Source organism: Alnus glutinosa, chromosome 12, assembly GCF_958979055.1.
Source record: "Alnus glutinosa chromosome 12, dhAlnGlut1.1, whole genome shotgun sequence".
In the NCBI taxonomy this organism is placed as follows: domain Eukaryota; kingdom Viridiplantae; phylum Streptophyta; class Magnoliopsida; order Fagales; family Betulaceae; genus Alnus; species Alnus glutinosa.
Window position 1 is genome coordinate 26,471,240 of NC_084897.1, and position 18,478 is coordinate 26,489,717.

The following is an 18,478-nucleotide window of genomic DNA, read 5'->3' on the forward strand; positions in this document are numbered from 1 at the left end:
GATGGTGGTTAAAATAAGCAATGTATATGTTATGATTAATATATGGGTGCACGGGTGGCGTGTTGGGACTATGTACCCCTTGAGGTTTACAACCTTCCAATGTAAGATGTGAGTTTTTAGTACATGACTCGTGCCACTACTAGGTACATATCATTCGTCTAGTCCTTGGTCCGTGAATCCAACCACTGCAATGATCGGATCCAAATTTTCCACAATCGACTATCCAAATTGGTGACAAAATTCATCTGTTTGAACAAGTTCGAACAAATGGGCATTATCGAGACTCTCTCTCATTTACAAACGGAGCAGGTCGGTGAATTGCAATCAATCTCAACCTTTCAACAAGACTCCCTTTCATTTACGGTTAGAACAAACTGCAATTTAGTTAGCAAATTACAACCAATCTTGATCGACGATGGCGACCTTGATGACGGGAGAGATAATGGATGCTCACAAAAGTCTAATTTCTAGACGGAGCGGAATCTGTGAGGAGTTGGATGCCGTTTATGTTGCTGTCTTGAATGGTTGTTATTAGTTATTTTCTTCTTTTTCTTTGTATTTTATAATACTTTTTATTGGTAGACTCCAATAGTTTTGAATTTTTGAGGCAGGGTTGAACCGAGGACAAGGATAGGATTCTAGCCAAGCTGTTGGTTCTAAAATCTTGTAAGCAAAATTAGTGGTAGAGATTGATCTTAATTGGTAGGTCATGTCCAGATTTAGTGTTAAAAAATAATAAAATAATAACAGATCTTTCAAGTTTCTTCTAATTTGACTTTGAAACTATTACATCAGGCATTTGGGCAGGCTTGAATTGAATTTTTAACTATAAGATTGAAATAAACAATTTGTAAAGACGAGGCTCAAGAGATTTCGAGAAGTTGGACTTAATTTATTATAGGAGACAAAAAGAAAGGGAAAAAAAAAAAGAAAAGAAAAAAGAATATGCTTTTACACTATATGAAATTTTTATCCACTAACCATTCTTTATTCTTCTTGCTTTTTGACCCTTTATGCTGGAGCTCAACTTGCTTTCCATTCATCCAAAAAAATTAAAATTAAAAATTAAAAATTAAAAATTAAAAATTAAAAATTAAAAATTAAAAATTAAAAAATAAAGGACAAAATTTTCCTGAAGAATTTCCTCAAATACTGATGTAGCGGAAGCGATAAGAAAAGAAAAGAAAAGAAGTTCGACCACTTTGGCTTTATAAAATAAACAAGCTATCAAAATACTTAGAAAAAAAAAAAAAATACTAAATCTCAAAAGCCAACAAAATCGTCTAAAGTGGGAAAAACTCAACAAAATCGTCTGAATAGAATTTGAATTTTAAAAAATAGTATTTGAAAAATATTTTAAAAATAAATTTCACCCACACATGCTAGTTATAGAAAATATTTCTTCCAATATTATTCAAAACTAAGAAAATATTCTTTTCGGGATGGGAACACTCAATGGTGGCTATTTTCCATATGTGTGCAGCAGATAAAATCCAACGAGTGATTTCAAATGAATTTTTCGGTTGATGCTTTGATAAAGTCACATGCTGTCCTACATCAAAACACAGTCTATTAAACTGTTATTTTATTTTTAATTAATGAAATTAACAATACATGCTATTCTTACTTTTTCAAAAAAAAAAAAAATGTGAGAATTATGTGTTCTAATAACATATTTAATTTAATAGACCGTCTTAAATCGGCCTATTAAAAAAAAAAAAATTACTTCAAATATAAAGACTCTGTGAGGGGCCGGCTGTGACCGTTTAGAATGAGAAAAAGTGTGTAAGATTAGATCACCCTTGCTTGGAAATCAAATATAGAGTGCCTTTTGCTTGGGAAATAGCTTGTAATAAAAGAGAAAAAAAAAGCTTAATTATCGGCATCAGATATGGCAGAATCTGTGTTGGAGTAAAGGATAATCAACTCTATGTGCACACACGTGTGACTGTGACCTTATTGTAATAACATGTTCCATGTTCCCTTATTCTTGCTACACGTGGAGGCTAGGAGGACAAAACCATAGGACTTTTCAAATATTGTAAGGAGCATCTTTACTGTGGAATAATTTATAATTGAGACTTCAAACTTAATAAATTATATATGTCAAGTTTCATGTTCTTAATAATCTGTTGTGCCACCTCATGGCTTCGTAAATATTTCATATGATAATTATTAATGTATGTGTCACTATTTAATAAAATGATACCCCCATTTCCCAAAATAAATTAATAAAGAAAATGAAATACAAGATGAATAAAATAATTTGGGATAGAATAGGACAATATGAGAGACTAAAAAGAAGTCGAATCACTTTCCGCGTGGAATATTAGCCAAGTTAATGCATTTTTTTTTTTTTTTACAGATTTAACGGTGTATATATTATTATATGGCACCATTTACATAATTAAATATAACAAAATAAAATTTGATTCATAAAATAAATCCTCCCTATTTCACTTATTCAATAAAAGGAGAAATAATATAAGCAATGCAATATTAACTTTTGGATCACCTCAATTGCTTCTCTTTGAAAACAGGCTAATAAATCTTTCATTAATAAAGTTGCTTCTTAATTTCGTACATAATTGTTATTCATATTCCACCATAATAAAATGATAGAGATGTACCATTTATTTTCCAAACTAAATAAAGGACAAAGTTTTCTTGACATTTATCATTTTTCATCGCATGACAAATTTCAGTTTAATAGATTAGGTTGAAAGAATTTACTTTAACCGAATTTGAGATAAATTGAGGTATTAGCAAACAGAGATTCCGAGTGAAGTGTTCGGAGTGCTAACAATTGAGACAATAATTATGAGAGCCTCTATAGGACCTACCTGTCCGAGTAGGGTAACTAGACAGTCCAAAATTTATTTAGACGTGCGAGTTTCACATAATCTTTCACATTTGCTGTCAAATTTGTTAACAATTTGAACACAAAATTGCTGGAAATCCTAAATCCCAATCCAGTATTAACCAAGATGGTTGATAACCTGGATCGGGCTACTAAATATGAGGTTGAAACTTAGAAAAGATGAAGAGCCTTATATACATGAGAGGCATATCCTCAAGCAAACAAAGGATATCTTAATCAATGAACCCTCTCAACCAATAGAGAATATGTAAGAAGAAATAAATAAATAAATAAAAATTGATGAGGAGTTCGAACTTTCTGTTTGTATTCATTCTATAATAATTTGATACATGTACATAGTTGTTGGATAGGGAAAATGAACCCTTTTGGCACATCCTCTAAAAAATCTGATGGCCTTCCAGGATTTAGATAGAAAAAATGGCTTTTGGTGATGCTTTATTGAGAGATTATGTTCAAAAGAGAGGCTCTTGTCTTGATCAAGCGCCTAAACAAGCACTCCAAACCATTCTCCATTTTTTCCATGCTACTCTCCAAATCCTCCAAACTTTTATGGCTGCTTGAGGCAAATCTGGAGAGGGTGCGTAGTGAAGCATCAACAGCTTCCATTTCATTGACAATCTCTTGTTTTTCTTCGCAAGCTACTGCGCCCTTGTGCATCAGCTTTGAGACCAGTGACCACCCAGTTGGCTTTGTCTTTGACACTGGCGCTGTCAAGAACAGCAAGAGGGATTGAAAGATGGAAACATTCATCACACAAACTTCTCTAATCACTCGAATCACCGCGCCGAGGTGGTGATCTAGATCTAAGGCTGGCAATGCGCCCCATTTGTTCTCCATTTGCTTCAGTGAAGTGATCAACTTCTTGGCATCCTTCTTCATTTTCTTCTTGAAGATGGTGTAGCTGTTGATGTTGCTTTCGATGCTAGAATCTCCCTTTGATCTCCTTCGGAGAGCAGATTGAAGAGCTCGAACATGTTCCTTAATCTGCAAAATGGTATCCCTTGTAATGCCACAGATGTCCAAAAGCCTTACAGATCCATCCAACAATTCCTCGACGTATTTCTCATGTCGATTTTGAGACAGGACTTGTTGAGCCGATGACATGTTTAGAAGATCATCCATGCATTTGTACAACTCGTCCAGACCAGCTAGACCTTTGCAGATTGACTCTGATGTTGATGCAGAACATGTTTTGAGCTTGTTCAGCTCTTCTTCGAGCCTAAGAGTGGTAGGATGAGATCTGGAAGGCAAGCTAATGGATCGAACATGGTATCTACCAGCCATGTTTGCTCTTTGTTTTTCTTTGTTTTTCAGAGAAAGCTTCAACTTTGAGGTGCTTCTACCAATTCTATGATTCTCCCTATATATAGGAACACCCACAGAGACGAAAAAGAGACAAAACTGTTCACGTCAATGTGACTAGCATGTGGTGCCAGTGTGGGCTTTCCTTTGTTTTCGGTTGCCTGTCACAGCTTTGGCCAGCATAGTTTCAATGATTTGATATTCATTTAGGCCACCTTGGCTATTGAGGTGTCCTGCTATTTTGTCATTTCTTGGTGTTTCTGATGCAAGAAACAATAAGTAAGAGTCATCACCCATTTTGCCTCCCCTGCGGCCACATTACCCTCCATTTTCAAAGATTAAAATTGTAGCTGCCTCAACTACAAAGATGTGCCCTGTCTGGGTTGTCTCAACTAGGAGAACCATGCTCTGCCAAATTTATTAAACAAAAGCTTTAGACAGATCGAGATCCAGATCTGTTGAGATTAAGATAATGCACATAACGATTGATTTATAGATAATGATTAGAATTCCAATGCCATTTCAATGCTGAAGTTTCTATTTAATTGTGTGCACGAGTGGCCTGTACTTGTTATGTCTCCATTGTGTTTTGCAAAACAAATTATTTACTATTTATCAAAAAATTCACCAAATTTATTTTCTTTCCCTTGATTTTCTCAGTGATCGAAAGGTAGGCAATAGCAGGATATGGTCATGGAATTATGGAAACAACTTATATGGTCATCACAGAAATGCACCCATTTTGTTTTTTCTTCTCAAAGTATCATGAACTTCAAGCATTGAAGGACGAAAATTACTGTATTTTGAGCAACTCTTAAAATCCGTTTTTAAATCGAAGAGAAAAACATCATGAAACTCATTTCGTCAATGATTTGAACAGGTAGTCGGGTAATATGGTTAAAATAATCATTTCCTTTTAACTTAAGTTTTAGGGATAACTAGCAATTTAATATTGTATTAGAGTAGAGAGTTTATCCTACATTTTAATTAAATACTCCTTAAGTTGTGAACAATATTAATGTTTAAGCTGGAACTATCTAGGCACATCTGCTTACCATAGGCATCACCAACAGAGCAGCAAGAATGAATGTACATGTATGCTGCTCCTCCATTATTTTTAGTGCAAAGAGTGATAGATCAAATCAAAAAGAGCCCTAGGTTATGTAGTAAGACTAGCTTGTTAAAGCATATCTCAGTTCCTTAACAGCTCAAAGCTCCCTTAGCCATGTCCTATTACACATTTTAGGCACAAACTTTGGACCTCATCACTTTGATGGTGTCCATATCCCTAAATCCCCCACAAATGGTAATGCAACATAAAACATTATGTATTTCATCTTATCAAAGTATTAATTAAATGATTAGATTCAATCTTTTTTATCAACTTAAGCTTTTGAAATAAGTTATGATTTAACATGATATCAGAACAGAAATTAAATATAACTTGTTGAGAAAAAGTTTGAGATCACACGTGAAGAAGACTCTTTAATTTGTCTTGTCAACTTGGGGGATAATTGGTCATTTAGCATTCCTCTTATAGATTTACATGAGTTTCAACTTTCGGCAACACAGCCTGCTTGTAATTCAATCAAAAAGGTAAGAGTTTTTGAATTTATGCAGATTTTGCATATGAAGAAATCAATGAGTTCTCTATATACTATTTTATAAATGTCAATTCTCATACAAAGATGTACAAAGATTTGATAGCCTTAATTAGCAAGGATGTTCAAGAAAGACACTCTATTTTGGAGTAAACACCTAAACAGACAATCTAATCCATCCTCAACACCATTGATGCTAAGATGGAGTGTTTCTAACATCTTTTGTGCGAATTGAACCTCGGCCTTAGCATCTTTATTTCTTAGATGCCCATGGAGAGAACAAAGAGCAACGTCAACACTCCCCACCTCATTGACAATCTTCTGGCCTTTCTCACAGGACAATAATCCTGCCGTCGCCGGCATCAATCTTGAAACCAACGACAACCAACGTGCAGCAGCGTTTGTCTCCATTGCAGGCGTGGACAGGAACAACAAAAGAGATCTAAAAATGGAGACGGTGATGGCGCTTGCTTCTCTAAGAACTCCAAACACCATCGATAGACGGGGGTCTAAATCCAATGGTGGAGAGGAAGAAACTTTTCTTCCCGTTCTCTTCAGTTCTTTAAGGCACTTAGCAACGTCCTTCTTCACCTTCTTTCTGAAGAGCATGTAAGCATGAATATATCCTTCGATTCTTGAATCTACACCCTTCCTACGTAATGCCGATTGCAGGGTCTTGACATGTTCCTTCATCGTAAAGACAATGCCCCTTGTAGTGCCGCATGTGTCCAGCAATGTGATCGACCCGTCAAGAACTTCTTCCACTAGCTCTCGATGTTCAAAGCGCAAAAGAGCTTGTTGGGTGAGAGGAGAGTGGATGAGTTCCTCCAGACAATTGTACAACTCTGCAAGCCCAACCAGACCAGTTTGAATGGTCTCAGCTCCGACAGGAAATGGGGTCGAAACTGATGAAATTTGGCAGGATTTTAAGGTATTTAAGACTGATTCAAGCCTGACAGAACTTGGGTGTGTCCTAGAGGGCAAGCTAATCGACCTAACAGGTTGATGCGCACCACTCAATTCAGATGAGGCTGCCATGTTTACAGCTTTGTTCAAATGCTGAAAATCACTTTAAGTACACAAGTGATGCTTGAAGTTGAAGGCTATCATGCATTGTTGAATCTGTATTTATAACACAATGAGGGAAACAGTGTGCACATGGCAATGTGGTTGATCATCCTACCTTCCCGATTCTCCTGTTTCGATTCCGGCAGCCAACAATCCGCCACCCGATTGATTGTTAATCTTGTTGCTCATGAGACACCCAACATATTGCTTTGGTAAGAATCTGCAGCCATTATTTTGAAAAAATGTACATGCCTCCTTGCCTGCCCAATCATCAGCAGTAGAATTCTCTTATTAGAACATAATTCAATGTCATTACTTTGAGTTATCGTTTGCAATAAAGAATTTCATCCTGCATGCATGCCTCCTTGTCTCCCCAATCATATTCTCTTAAAGATAATCTAGTATAATTCTCTGAATATATATAATGATTAAAAAAGAATTTCAACTTCCATACGAAAGGTTCATAGCTGTAGGCCAAGAATCTGGTCATGGTCATGACAGTACAGATGGTGTCCTTGGGAGACAAGGAAGCAATCGGCAGTAGATATTTCTTATGCCTTGGAAATTGATGTTAATTAGCAGCATAATACAAACAATTTTTTTTTTCCTAAATAGCATAATACAAACAATTATTATAGAAAAAGTTGTAGGGTAGGCAGCTTGTTGGAGGAATTGTGAGAGCTAAAACTTCATTCAAAAACACTCTTTGGCATCACATGCTCATTCTATATGATGATTCTCCTTGTCCCCCAATAGTTTTCGAATTAGGATTTTCTCAAATTATTTGCCTGAATTTGAAAAAAATCGATCAAGTGAATATGAGAAATCACTATGGAACCCATATGACCAAATAAAAAATGGGTTGCCTAACCACTTATCTGGTCAGGCGGGTTTCATAAGTGATCTCTCACAATCACTTGCCCAAATTCTCTCAAATTCGGATAGATAATTTGAGAGGATCCTGGTCCACAGTTTTCTGCCCACATTCAGTCAAGGTAGTAATTCACAGAGTCTTCCTGCCATTTGAATAAAGATATACAACATTATCTTTTGTGGTGTCCAAGAGTGTCATACCAAAGTAATGGCAGAGTTAAAGGCGAGAAGAGGCAAATGGGATCGACCGAGATCCCAACAATTTGCTGCTTGTATTTGGAGTTCACCTGTCCAAACAAATGGGCGGGCAGCCCAAAATTTGCTTGGGCATGTGAGCTTTATATTAATTCTCTCATATTCATAGTCCCAATTGCTAGTAATTCAAACTACAAAATTGCTAGAAATCTCTATCCAGACAAATGAACCTCCGGTCACCGTTGAACTCTCGTGCAAACCAAATTTATATAGAAAGTTAAGTTCATTTCAAATTATTCATATTCTTCATATTCTGCAATGTTAGGCGTGAAAAAATTATGCATGAAGAAATCATGAAACGATTTCAAAATATTAAAAAACACTTAGGACAACTTAATAAAGTAACATCAGGCATGAAAAAATAAATTACAAATTACATTTATATGTTTTGAACGATAATTGCATTTTGTTGAATAATTTATTTATTTCGTTAATTATATTTTTTTAATCATTTTTTGCAACTCCATCTTTTAAGTTTTTTTTTTTTTTTTTAATTATTATTATTATTATTATTTTAATTGAAGAGGGGAAAGGGTTACTCTACCGCGCGTTTATTTTGATTATTACCTTCCAAATACATGCCTTCTAGACAGTAGACAGTAGACACAATGATATGTTTAAAAAATCAAAAGTGTTTATTGCTGATTATTGACCGAATAATTTCAGCCTATTATTTTTAGAAAGCATAATATTCTCCAACAAAAGAACATGGTCATTACCATTAGACCTAAGAACTTTAATCTAAACTATAAAATGAATGATATTCTCTTCACTTAATAAACTCAATTAAGTCTATGAGTTCTACATAGACTAATTAACATTACAAGGTTTGAAATTTTTCCTTCAGCGTTGCCCAAAAAGTTATGGACTATGCAGAATTATTAATGATTTAAGCAAATCAACTTAAAAGTCATAAGCTGGCCCTCAAATTAAGGATGAAAATGCGAGCAAATAATAACTGTCTATATCTGTTATTCGCATATGCGGATGTTGTTTTAGGGTACGCAAATGCAGTTAATCACATCTGCATTCCCTTAATATATATATATATATTGAATTTGGTAAGTTTAAGATATTTAAGTTATGTTAGGCTTTTTTCACTATCATCTCAAAGTCATACCTTACTACATTTACTTTTTCTTTTTTTTCTTTTCTTTGAGTAATTCAAATCTCGATTACTCTATGAAATAATTACTCTCTATGACTGATAATCATAAATTGTATAATAAGTGAAATCATAATTTATTTAAGCTTCCATATAGTAATAACCACATTATTTAAGCTTGTATACAGATTTTGATAGTAATCTAAAATAGTTATTACCGCATATGCGGATAGCGGATAATAACTGCATTTAATAACTGCACGGGTTCGAATACCTAAAGTGATAACCGCATCTGCATTTTCACCCCTATCCCAAGCCCCGCCCTTAGTTTTGTCTTTTGATTAAAGAGCAACCCACCAAAGTTGTTTATTTTTTGGGAATACAAATATTTAAACTTATGCCTTTATTTTTTTTCGTTCTTTTAGTTCTGTAATGCCTGCATCTTGTTAAACTCAAAAGAGAGCAATAAAGCAGAAAAAGAAAGGCCACCCAATGTTTCCTTGCATGCATTTTATGTCATTGACAGTGCAAAGAAAGAAGTAGAAGCTTGGTGCCATGGTGTTGTCTCGTGTGCTGACATTTTGGCTCTTGCAACAAGAGATGCCGTTGCATTTTAGTATAGTCCATTTTAAACTATGAGAGCTCGGTAATCTATCAAATAATGGGTAGCCAACCCATCATTTTCTTCCTTCGATATGAGTCAATATTGCAGAAATAGAGCATGTCCATTTCAAATTGTTGATAGGAGTATTACTGACTTATAAATTGAAGTGACAATTCACATGATACTTATCATGTCAGCCGCTAGACAATTAAATTTGTGATTGACGTGCAAATACTACATAGACTGTCATGTCAGTTTGTGAGTCCATACAACACTTACCACATCAGTCATTCAATAATTAAATTTGATTTGTGGTTGACATAACAATTCCACGAAAATTTGTTAAGTAATAATAGATGTAGGACTCCTAGCATTTTCCATTATCATAAACTTGTCCAAATGAGCACCAGTGTCCATTAGCAATTTCATTAATTGCTGTCACTGATATTACTCTTGTTCCCCATTTCAAATCAAACCAAGAACTTTATCACCGCCAGTACAAAGGGCCTAGGGGTTTAGGTTTTCCTTTTTCCACTCAAGTCAGTGCCTAGCAAATTAGCAATAGTAAACTTGAAACAACACAAAACCTATGTCCTCCATCAGACTGTAACATAATTGCAGAAACACGACTCCTTCAACAGACATTTGTGTCAAGAAATCACTCCTGATCTCATCAATAAAGATGAGCAGCGAAAGTCCATAAACGTGGTAATGCATGGATGAGCTGAACTATAATCATCTTGCCCATAAGACAGAAGTTTTGTATGGCAATGGGAAGCTTGAATTTTGACCGGAATGAATGTATCAGAAATTTCCAGATGCTAATCCAATGGGATTAGTTAACTAAGGCCGTACGTTATTCAGAACAATCTCTGCCAATTGAATGTTGCCACTCAACCCAGCTGCCTTGTCACTAGGCATGAATGAGAAGCCGTCAAGAAGCTTTACACACTTCAACCCCCATTTTGCCATCAAGAACTCAATAAGATGATGCCCACTGCATTTATTAAGGAAAAATTTATAAGAAAACAAAAAAATTCACAAATACTAGTTAAATGTGTACAAAAGTGTACATGACCCAGGGTAATATTTTATCAGGCTACAAGAATACCTTCGATTATGATATGTTGTTATGAAGACCGACCCAGGAGAATTTTCAAGCAGGAATGTCACGGTGGCAAAGAGGTCATCAAAGGCTTACAAATGCAAATGGAATCCACATGTCAGCTCAATTAAAAGAGAAAACAGACAAAAACATATAGCATAGCAAATAACCTACCGCTTGTGTCATACAACACATCAGCCCCAAGTATAATCTTTGGGTATAAACTAAATATGGATGCATCCCAAACTCCCCATGTCAATCCTAGTACCTACAAAGTAGTACTATATCTCCTTAAAAGTGACTCAAAAAGGCTAAAGTCGTTTAAAGGGACTATACTTTCAATTCATGCTTGTAGATGATGAGCAACTGAGCAATGGGTTCAAGAAAAATTAAGTAAAAGATAACCATTATTTGTCTTTTCATCTAGAGCAAATTTCCACCCACTTTGCTCATAGGAACTACATGATCTGTCAATTTTATACATACATAACAATAAAAGCAGCAATAGTATTACATTACACTGGAGTTTATTCAGATCACACACTCTTCTCATGTTGTCCATCACCTGTAAATCCAAAAGAATAGGACTGTAAGACATTATTTACAGACATATTAAACAAAAATATTCCTAAGGGCATTAAATAACAAGTCTTGCTAACAAGACCCGTGTACCACACAGAATGATCATTTTCTAGCAGAAAGCTTCCATGCTCATTACTGGTTTGTGGCTCTAATTGAAACTTCTAAGAATAATAGCCTCTTGAATTGGTTCCATTAAGGTCCCCCCTATATTCGGGGCTGCATTGCTATAGTTATCTAAGTAGGAAGTTGTTCTCGCACATATTAAAACACAAACTGTGTCCAAAATATGGCAAACCCCCTTTTGGCCCAAAAGGATATCTCAGGACCTTTTACTTAGAAGACAATGAGTTGAATAGGACTAAAATATGAAAACAGCCCATCTTGGCAGCTAAAACTGGGTTCAATTCTATGTCCCTTTTGAATGTTAATGTTCTAACAAATTTTACTTAGCATTCAGCCCAAATACCGGTCAGGTGTGATCATACTAGTCGCTCGAGTCACCATAATCATCAAAACAACAGGGGGGAGAGAGAATCCATGTCAACAGCAAGATAGTACATTGGAGTCCCTTAAGTGCCAAATGAAACACACCAGACCAATTTAATTTTCTATTAGAGTTCTTATTCTTCTCTAAACTCAAACATTGTCTTTCTCAAGCATTAAAAAAAAGTATGTACAAAGTTAAAACGTCAACCTTCATATTTAAATGTAGACCCCACAACACAATAGATACTCATTCATTCGTGGTCCAAATTAGATTTCACAGATCTAATGATCTATACCACATGGTGAATATGTTATCACGTCATTTGATATGGTACTATATATACCATTAGATGTAACAAAACAAAATTTGGACCATGAAATGGATTCCTTGAATACTAACCATTATTTCCAAATTAAATGATTAAGATTTTCCCACATAAGCATTTACCACTTCAGTACTTATCAAATTTTCCTGCATCTTAAAAGTGGTTGATGTAGCAAAAACCCAACCAGTTAATTTGATAGAATTATAATATGTATAATCCCCTAGGAATTGTCTGAGGATGTTTTGGTCCTTCATGAAGTACATTGAACATGTCCAATGATTAATAATAATCGCAATAAGTTAAATTTTAGATTAGTAAAATTGATTGAGAAGTAAACCTCTACTCTATCGGAGTGGTCGGTAATAGTGACATCAGCACCCACTTTCGCGGCGACCAAACTGGGCAAGGAAGTCCCGGCGCCAAGCTGCAAAGCCCAACAATTGCACTAAATTTAAATTTCCCGTGAAAACTTCGGCAAATATATATATATATATATATATATATATATATGAAAACGTCGATTATTGAAATTATTACCCAAACAATTTGGATCAAAGGAATTCAAAGCACCTTACCTCAACCACGCTTGCCCCGGAAAAACGCAATCTCTGTTGCCAAACATACTCGGCCAGGATGACACTACAGGGCCAGACAAACAGGCCATAGTCCTCTTTCATATTCTGAGTCAGAAATCGTTAACACCACAAAAAAGAAATGAAATTTCAGGTTTCGTACTTTTTTGTTTGAATTTTTTTTTTTTTTTTAATTCAAGAAGAGATGGAGGACCTCAATGATAGAGATGGAGAAGGGCAATTCGCTCGTGTCATCGCCGAAAAAATGCTCGGACATCGTTGTCATGTGGTGTTCGGCCGATTCATCGGAGTCACTGCCTTTCATGCCGTGGCCGATAAGCGATCAACGAAATTGGCAGAGGCTCCCTACTCTCTAGCAGTGGAACGGCTCCACTTCATCGCCAGTTTCGAGACCGTTGCTCGAGGCCCGTGACCAATTCCTTTTTGTTTTGTTTTTACTCCGCCCAGGCCCATTTCCTATTAGACTCGATCGGAGACTCTTATGCATGGTCCGAAAAAGAGTGAAACAAATAAAGGGCCGACACCAGAAAAAAAGAGAGCCTAGGCCTCCTCTTCATTTCAAGCCTAGTTAAGACTTAAGAGAACTGATATAATATAAACGAAGTCACATCATTTAAATTTTTTAAATGATATAATAACATATTTATCACGTTGCATCACTTGTACAGTTAGATACAATAATATTAAATCCTGATAATAAAATTACTAGATACAATAATATTAAATCCTGATAATAAAATTACTCTCCGCTATTTTATTTGAAATAGAAAAGATCTTATTTCAAGCCTCGAGGCTAGAATTGGGAGAAGCACTGTGATAAATAAAAGAATTTTATTTCCAGGGGTTTGTGGTATTGCATCCGGTACCGGATCTCAATGCCAAGATTAAAGAATCAATTGGAGGTTGCAAATTGTTGGCCAAAAACGTTACAGGAGAATAGGAGGGGTAGGGTTCCCCAATGGTATTCTTGTAAATAGAGATTCAACAATGATAGTCCTTCAACTTCAAGCATCACTTGGGTACTTAATAGTGATTTTCAGCATATGAATAAAGCCATAAGTATGGCAGCCTCATCTGAGTTGCGTGGTGCGCAATGCGCATCAGCCTGTTAGGTCAATCAGATTGCCCTCTTGGACACACCCGAGCTCTCATATTAGACTTGAAACAGTATTAAACAACATAAAGTCCTTTCAAGCTCATGTCACATCAAGGTACTGTAACAGAAAAGGCTGCAAAATTCGATCCAATTTATCGTCATTTCAACAGTTCTAGTTGGGCCTTCAGAGCTGTACAATTGGCTGGAGTCCTGGAGGAGATTCTCCTCTCACCCAACAAGCTCTTATGTGCTATGAACATGGAAGTCCTTTTGTCCCTCCTTGTAACTCAATAGTCACAAACCGGAATAGTCACTGAAATTATACTATAGAAAACATAGTCGGCAAAGAATAACACCCAATTCACTGCAATCCATAACAATCGACAAAGAAGAAAAACCACAAAGACCCATTTGCATTACAAAACCACATAAGCTCTTCTAACACAAAAAAGAGGAAAAGTTCGATACTTTTTACAATTGCTGGCAAAACCGCTGGCAAACACTGCTGACTAGAACGAAAGTACCTTGGCTTGCCACTCGCAAACCTTATGGTGATTGTGACATGTCTTCGCCAGTCTCAAGTCCATACCACATCCATCAGCCTAGCAACATAATGAACCAATGCTACTAATATTGTTAATATTAATAATACAAATACAATTCAAGATGGGTCCCAAAGCACTGATTCTCTGCCCAGCTGAGACTATCCTTATTATAACCTTCTTCCTTATATATTCTAGATCATCTTCTTCTTCTTCTTTATCACCCTCATCATCATTGTCATTATCATGATCATCAAAATGTTAAGGATCTTCTGATCCAGAAATACCCTAACTTGAAGGATCTTTTGGCCATTGATATCCTACAAAGAGGTACATAAAGAAGGTCGCTTGGGCTCTTTAGGAGAAAGGATTTCTGGGAAAGTTGGGTTTTTTGGAGGGGATAACAAGAGACAGGTGACAATAGGTTGAAACCCAGAAAGAGAAAGAGAACAAAGAAGGAGATGGCTGATGTCAAAGCAAAATAAAAGGGAAAGAGTCACTAGACTCTTCTGAGGACAGAGAAAGTGGACCCTATTATGAGCTTCTAGAAAAAGAGCCATTATTACATAAGTAAATAATAGGTATATGAGCTTCCAGGAAACCCTCTAACCTAACAATATAGACGCACGTGCTTTCTGACTAATCAGACTAGAAACAACATTTTTACCACATAAAAACCAAGTATCTAGGTGACAAGAAATACTATGGCCTAGATTAGCTAATCAACAATAATGAGCTTATAGTATGGTATACTAATGCCACACGATGACAATACTGAGAGGAGGATTGGGGAGGTAAACTAAAGCCAAAAAAAATAAAAATACCATCAGCCAATGGTTCACCTGGCTCTACCTACTTGAGTTGGCGATATATTGCTCTCTCAATTAATTCAACCATACTGCTGCAAGCCTTTTGTGCACCAGGGATAGTACAATAGATTTCTTGGACAACCACTTCAAGCTCAGGACCATCCAATCAGGGCATTTTGTTGCAACCACTTCCAATTTCACTGAAACAGCTGCAAGCCCTTGTGTACCAAGGATAGTAATGTAACACTTGCACAGAGTCTTCTTCTTTGAACAAGAAATGCTCATTGACGACTCAAGTCAACAATAGAACCTACAACAACCTCAGCACAAGAGAGCTCGTGGCAATGAATGAGAGGATGGTGTCACTTCTGTCAAGACCTTCAAGGAAGAGAAACATGCCGGCAATATTTGCAGCAGAAGATGAATGAGATGAGATAGCCATACATAATGAGTGAAGTATAGAGCTACGGAGATCTTTTATTTCCAAAGTTTAACATAGAAATATTATGAACCAAAAATTGGATAAGAATAGAGCCATAATCAGCAATTCTATATGGATTAGTGCCTAGTGGCACAGTAAGCCCATGTTGACAAATGTCACTTACCATAATCATGAGATCATTTTATTTTCAAAAATGACACATCATTTTGATTTTGGTTAGTATGACAGGAAAGATGTAAGTATGAGTACGCCTTCAGGAAAAAAAAAACATGCAACAACTTTATTTGCAGTACAATAGTAAAGAAGACCTTAACAAATTTGGCCTTTCGATGAATGTACAAGTAGCCAAAAACCAGGTATTTGTCATGATTAAAGGTGTGGAATGGACAACATGCATCAAGAAAAATTGGTGTCACTCTGTCAAATTTTAACCCCAAAGGGCTCAGTGCAAAGGGAGCAAAATCATGGTCACGTCTAATAAGTCATCTTATTGAGGTTTTTTATAATAATATGGAGTCATAAAGTTTACAATAACATGGAATCTAATATCAAAATGTTGATCCATCTTACCTCCATTATTATACAAGAGAATATCACAAAGTTATTAGGTGATACAAATTATACAAATTTTGTTTTCAGTAATTAGAAACGAACATGCTTTTAAGGAGATTGGTTTCTTACTTATAAAAAAAAGAAAAAAAAAAGAAATTAGAAACAAACAAGTTGACAGCAAGTTGAGTATCCTCGCCCAGCCAATGCTTGTGTCATATAGAGAACTTTATGCACCTTTTATCAAAAGCCAAGAAACACTTTCTATGTAAGGAAACAAAAATTAGCATGCTATATTGATCACCTAATAATGAGGAATCGTATTTAAGATAAATAGATGGCATCCAACCGTTCAATCAATCAGAATACTTATAGACAACTGAGTTGATCAAGAGATTGTGGATGGTGGTCGAGATTAATGCCTATATTACCTCCTTCAAGAATAGGTATTCTGAGTTAATTTCTTACATCTAAAATCAAAAACTTTTTTTTTTTTTTTGGATAGTAGCAATCACAAAATAGGATCCCATCATATATTAACTAGATTTCCATTTAAACCAATGCATTTTATTTTACATACCAGTTAGATAGCATGGCCCTGTTCTTTAGCTTTCTTCAGCCATTTAAGCGAACTTTCCAATGTTGTGTAAGCAGCAACATCCATTAAACTCTTACTCTCAACCGCATAATCAAACACTTCATAAGCTTCTGCTACCCTCCCTTCCCTACAAAGTGCCCTCACGAAGGTAGCATAGGCCGCCGTCTCAAGCTTCATATTCTCTGATTTCATCACCCCATACAGTTCAATCCCTTTTTCCAAAATTCTAGACTTGCACAATCCATTAAGCAGCGTATTGTAAGTGCAAGAATTAGGACTACACCCCTTTGCTTCCATCTCCTCCAACAACGCCAATGCACCCAAAGCATCCCCCTCCCGACACATCCCATTCATCAGCGAAGTGTACGTAACAGCATCTGGGAAATGACCCTTCTCCGCCATAATACCCAGAAGCTTCCTAGCTTCCCTAACCCGGCCGGCCTTCGACAACCCAAAAATCAATGTGTTATATGTAACAAGATCAGGCTCCACGCCTTCCTCCTTCATTTTATTATAAACCCCAATTGCTTCACTCCCTCTACTTAACATACAATAGCCCTTCATAATTGTATTGTAAACAAAGCAATCAGGCTTAAACCCCTCCTCATTAAGCACACCCACCAACCTCATCGCCTCGCGGAGATTCTTTGTATTACACACATTATCAATCAAAATTGTATAAGTAATAAGATCAGGCTTCAAATCAAAGGAGTTTCGCATATCATCAATAAAATTATAGACCGTGCTCAAAGCCCTGGACTTACAGAGATGCTTAACAAGAAAATTATACGTATAAGTATCAGGCTTAGTGTGTTTTGAAGATAATTCTTTTACCAATTCAATAGCATGCTCAATTCGACCCGCTAAGCAGAGCGACCGGACGGCAATATCTGTGGTGACCCTATCAGGTTCAAACCCATTGGTGAGCATAAGATTGAGGGTCTGGTGAACAGAGGCGAGAGTGCAGTCGGGTTCTTTGCAGGACTGGGAGAGTAGGATGTTGTAGGTGAATCGGTCGGGGGAGAAGGAAGGGTGGGACTTGACCATGTGGCGGAGGAGCGAGATGGAGTCGTGGACGGTGGAGATGGAGGCATAGGATTGGAGGAGAGAGTTGTGGAAGCGAAGGTCGAGCAGGACTCTGGCGTTGGTGGAGGAGATGATGGAGTCGATGAGCTTCTTGGCATCAGAGAGGTTTGGGGATTTGAAAGGGGACGGTGGGGGAGAGGAGGAGGAGTCTTGGGTTTTCCCTGAAAGTTGTGGGGTTGTTCTCCTGGTGGGTTTCTTGGGAAAGTGACGGGAATTTAGAGGCGGGGGTGGGGCTGGGGACTTTGCAGGAATAACAGAAGATTGCTTTTTCATGAGCGTAGTTGAGATTGTTGAACGCAGTGATGGTGGGAACTTTCCCATTTTCTTCTTCCTCTTCTTCTTCTACTTCTTCTTCTTGTGCTCGGCTACTTCAGCTCTGTGCTGCTCAGAGTTTCCTAGGGTTTTGGCAGGGTTTGAGATGAATTACTCTTCAAAGAGATTCAGTTTAATGGGCTTTTTCTGAGTCAAATCGCTTGGGCTTAACATTTTGTGTAAAACCCATTTAACCCCATAATTTGGAACTTTCCCAGAACTATTTATTCATTTTATTGTTATTATTATTATTTTTTTTAACA

At 36.5% G+C, this 18,478-nt stretch overlaps 4 protein-coding genes across 6 annotated transcripts; all 4 read right to left on the bottom strand.

The window, feature by feature from the left end:
- Positions 1-3,165: 3,165 nt before the first annotated feature.
- Positions 3,166-4,499, bottom strand: LOC133852104 (uncharacterized). Its single transcript, XM_062288780.1, has one exon. It carries the CDS (start codon positions 4,163-4,165, stop codon positions 3,317-3,319), a length of 849 nt encoding a protein of 282 aa, XP_062144764.1. The 5' UTR covers positions 4,166-4,499; the 3' UTR covers positions 3,166-3,316.
- Positions 4,500-5,892: 1,393 nt separating this feature from the next.
- On the bottom strand, positions 5,893-6,822 carry LOC133852717 (uncharacterized). Its single transcript, XM_062289472.1, has one exon. The coding sequence runs from the start codon at positions 6,820-6,822 to the stop codon at positions 5,893-5,895; it is 930 nt and encodes a 309-aa protein (XP_062145456.1).
- Positions 6,823-10,279: 3,457 nt separating this feature from the next.
- LOC133851687 (uncharacterized) lies at positions 10,280-13,186 on the bottom strand. 3 transcript variants are annotated; one of them, XM_062288221.1, is made up of 7 exons: positions 12,975-13,184; positions 12,764-12,868; positions 12,526-12,612; positions 11,309-11,359; positions 10,969-11,062; positions 10,801-10,885; positions 10,280-10,686 (listed from the first exon to the last, which is right to left on the bottom strand). In XM_062288221.1, the coding sequence occupies exons 1-7, from the start codon at positions 13,083-13,085 to the stop codon at positions 10,533-10,535; spliced, it is 687 nt and encodes a 228-aa protein (XP_062144205.1). In that variant the 5' UTR covers positions 13,086-13,184; the 3' UTR covers positions 10,280-10,532. The 3 variants fall into 3 exon arrangements, 2 of the variants coding, with proteins under 2 accessions (XP_062144205.1, XP_062144206.1); XM_062288222.1 differs by lacking the exon at positions 10,969-11,062 and having other exon boundaries at positions 11,314-11,359; positions 12,975-13,185; XR_009895836.1 differs by lacking the exon at positions 10,969-11,062 and having other exon boundaries at positions 10,549-10,686; positions 12,975-13,186.
- A 1,032-nt stretch (positions 13,187-14,218) lies between these two features.
- LOC133851058 (pentatricopeptide repeat-containing protein At2g17670) lies at positions 14,219-18,388 on the bottom strand. The gene is made up of 2 exons (XM_062287361.1): positions 16,800-18,388; positions 14,219-15,606 (listed from the first exon to the last, which is right to left on the bottom strand). Exon 1 carries the CDS (start codon positions 18,222-18,224, stop codon positions 16,803-16,805), a length of 1,422 nt encoding a protein of 473 aa, XP_062143345.1. The 5' UTR covers positions 18,225-18,388; the 3' UTR covers positions 14,219-15,606; positions 16,800-16,802.
- Between the last annotated feature and the right edge of the window lie 90 nt (positions 18,389-18,478).

Coding starts and splice junctions, on each gene's coding strand:
- LOC133852104 (XM_062288780.1), bottom strand. CDS start 4,165: ATGGCTGGTAGATACCATGTTCGATCCATTAGCTTGCCTTCCAGATCT.
- LOC133851687 (XM_062288221.1), bottom strand. CDS start 13,085: ATGAAAGGCAGTGACTCCGATGAATCGGCCGAACACCACATGACAACG. Junction 12,613..12,763: donor CCGGGGCAAGCGTGGTTGAG/GTAAGGTGCTTT, acceptor TGGGCTTTGCAG/CTTGGCGCCGGGACTTCCTT. Junction 11,063..11,308: donor TGAATAAACTCCAGTGTAAT/GTAATACTATTG, acceptor ACTACTTTGTAG/GTACTAGGATTGACATGGGG.
- LOC133851058 (XM_062287361.1), bottom strand. CDS start 18,224: ATGGGAAAGTTCCCACCATCACTGCGTTCAACAATCTCAACTACGCTC.
- LOC133852717 (XM_062289472.1), bottom strand. CDS start 6,822: ATGGCAGCCTCATCTGAATTGAGTGGTGCGCATCAACCTGTTAGGTCG.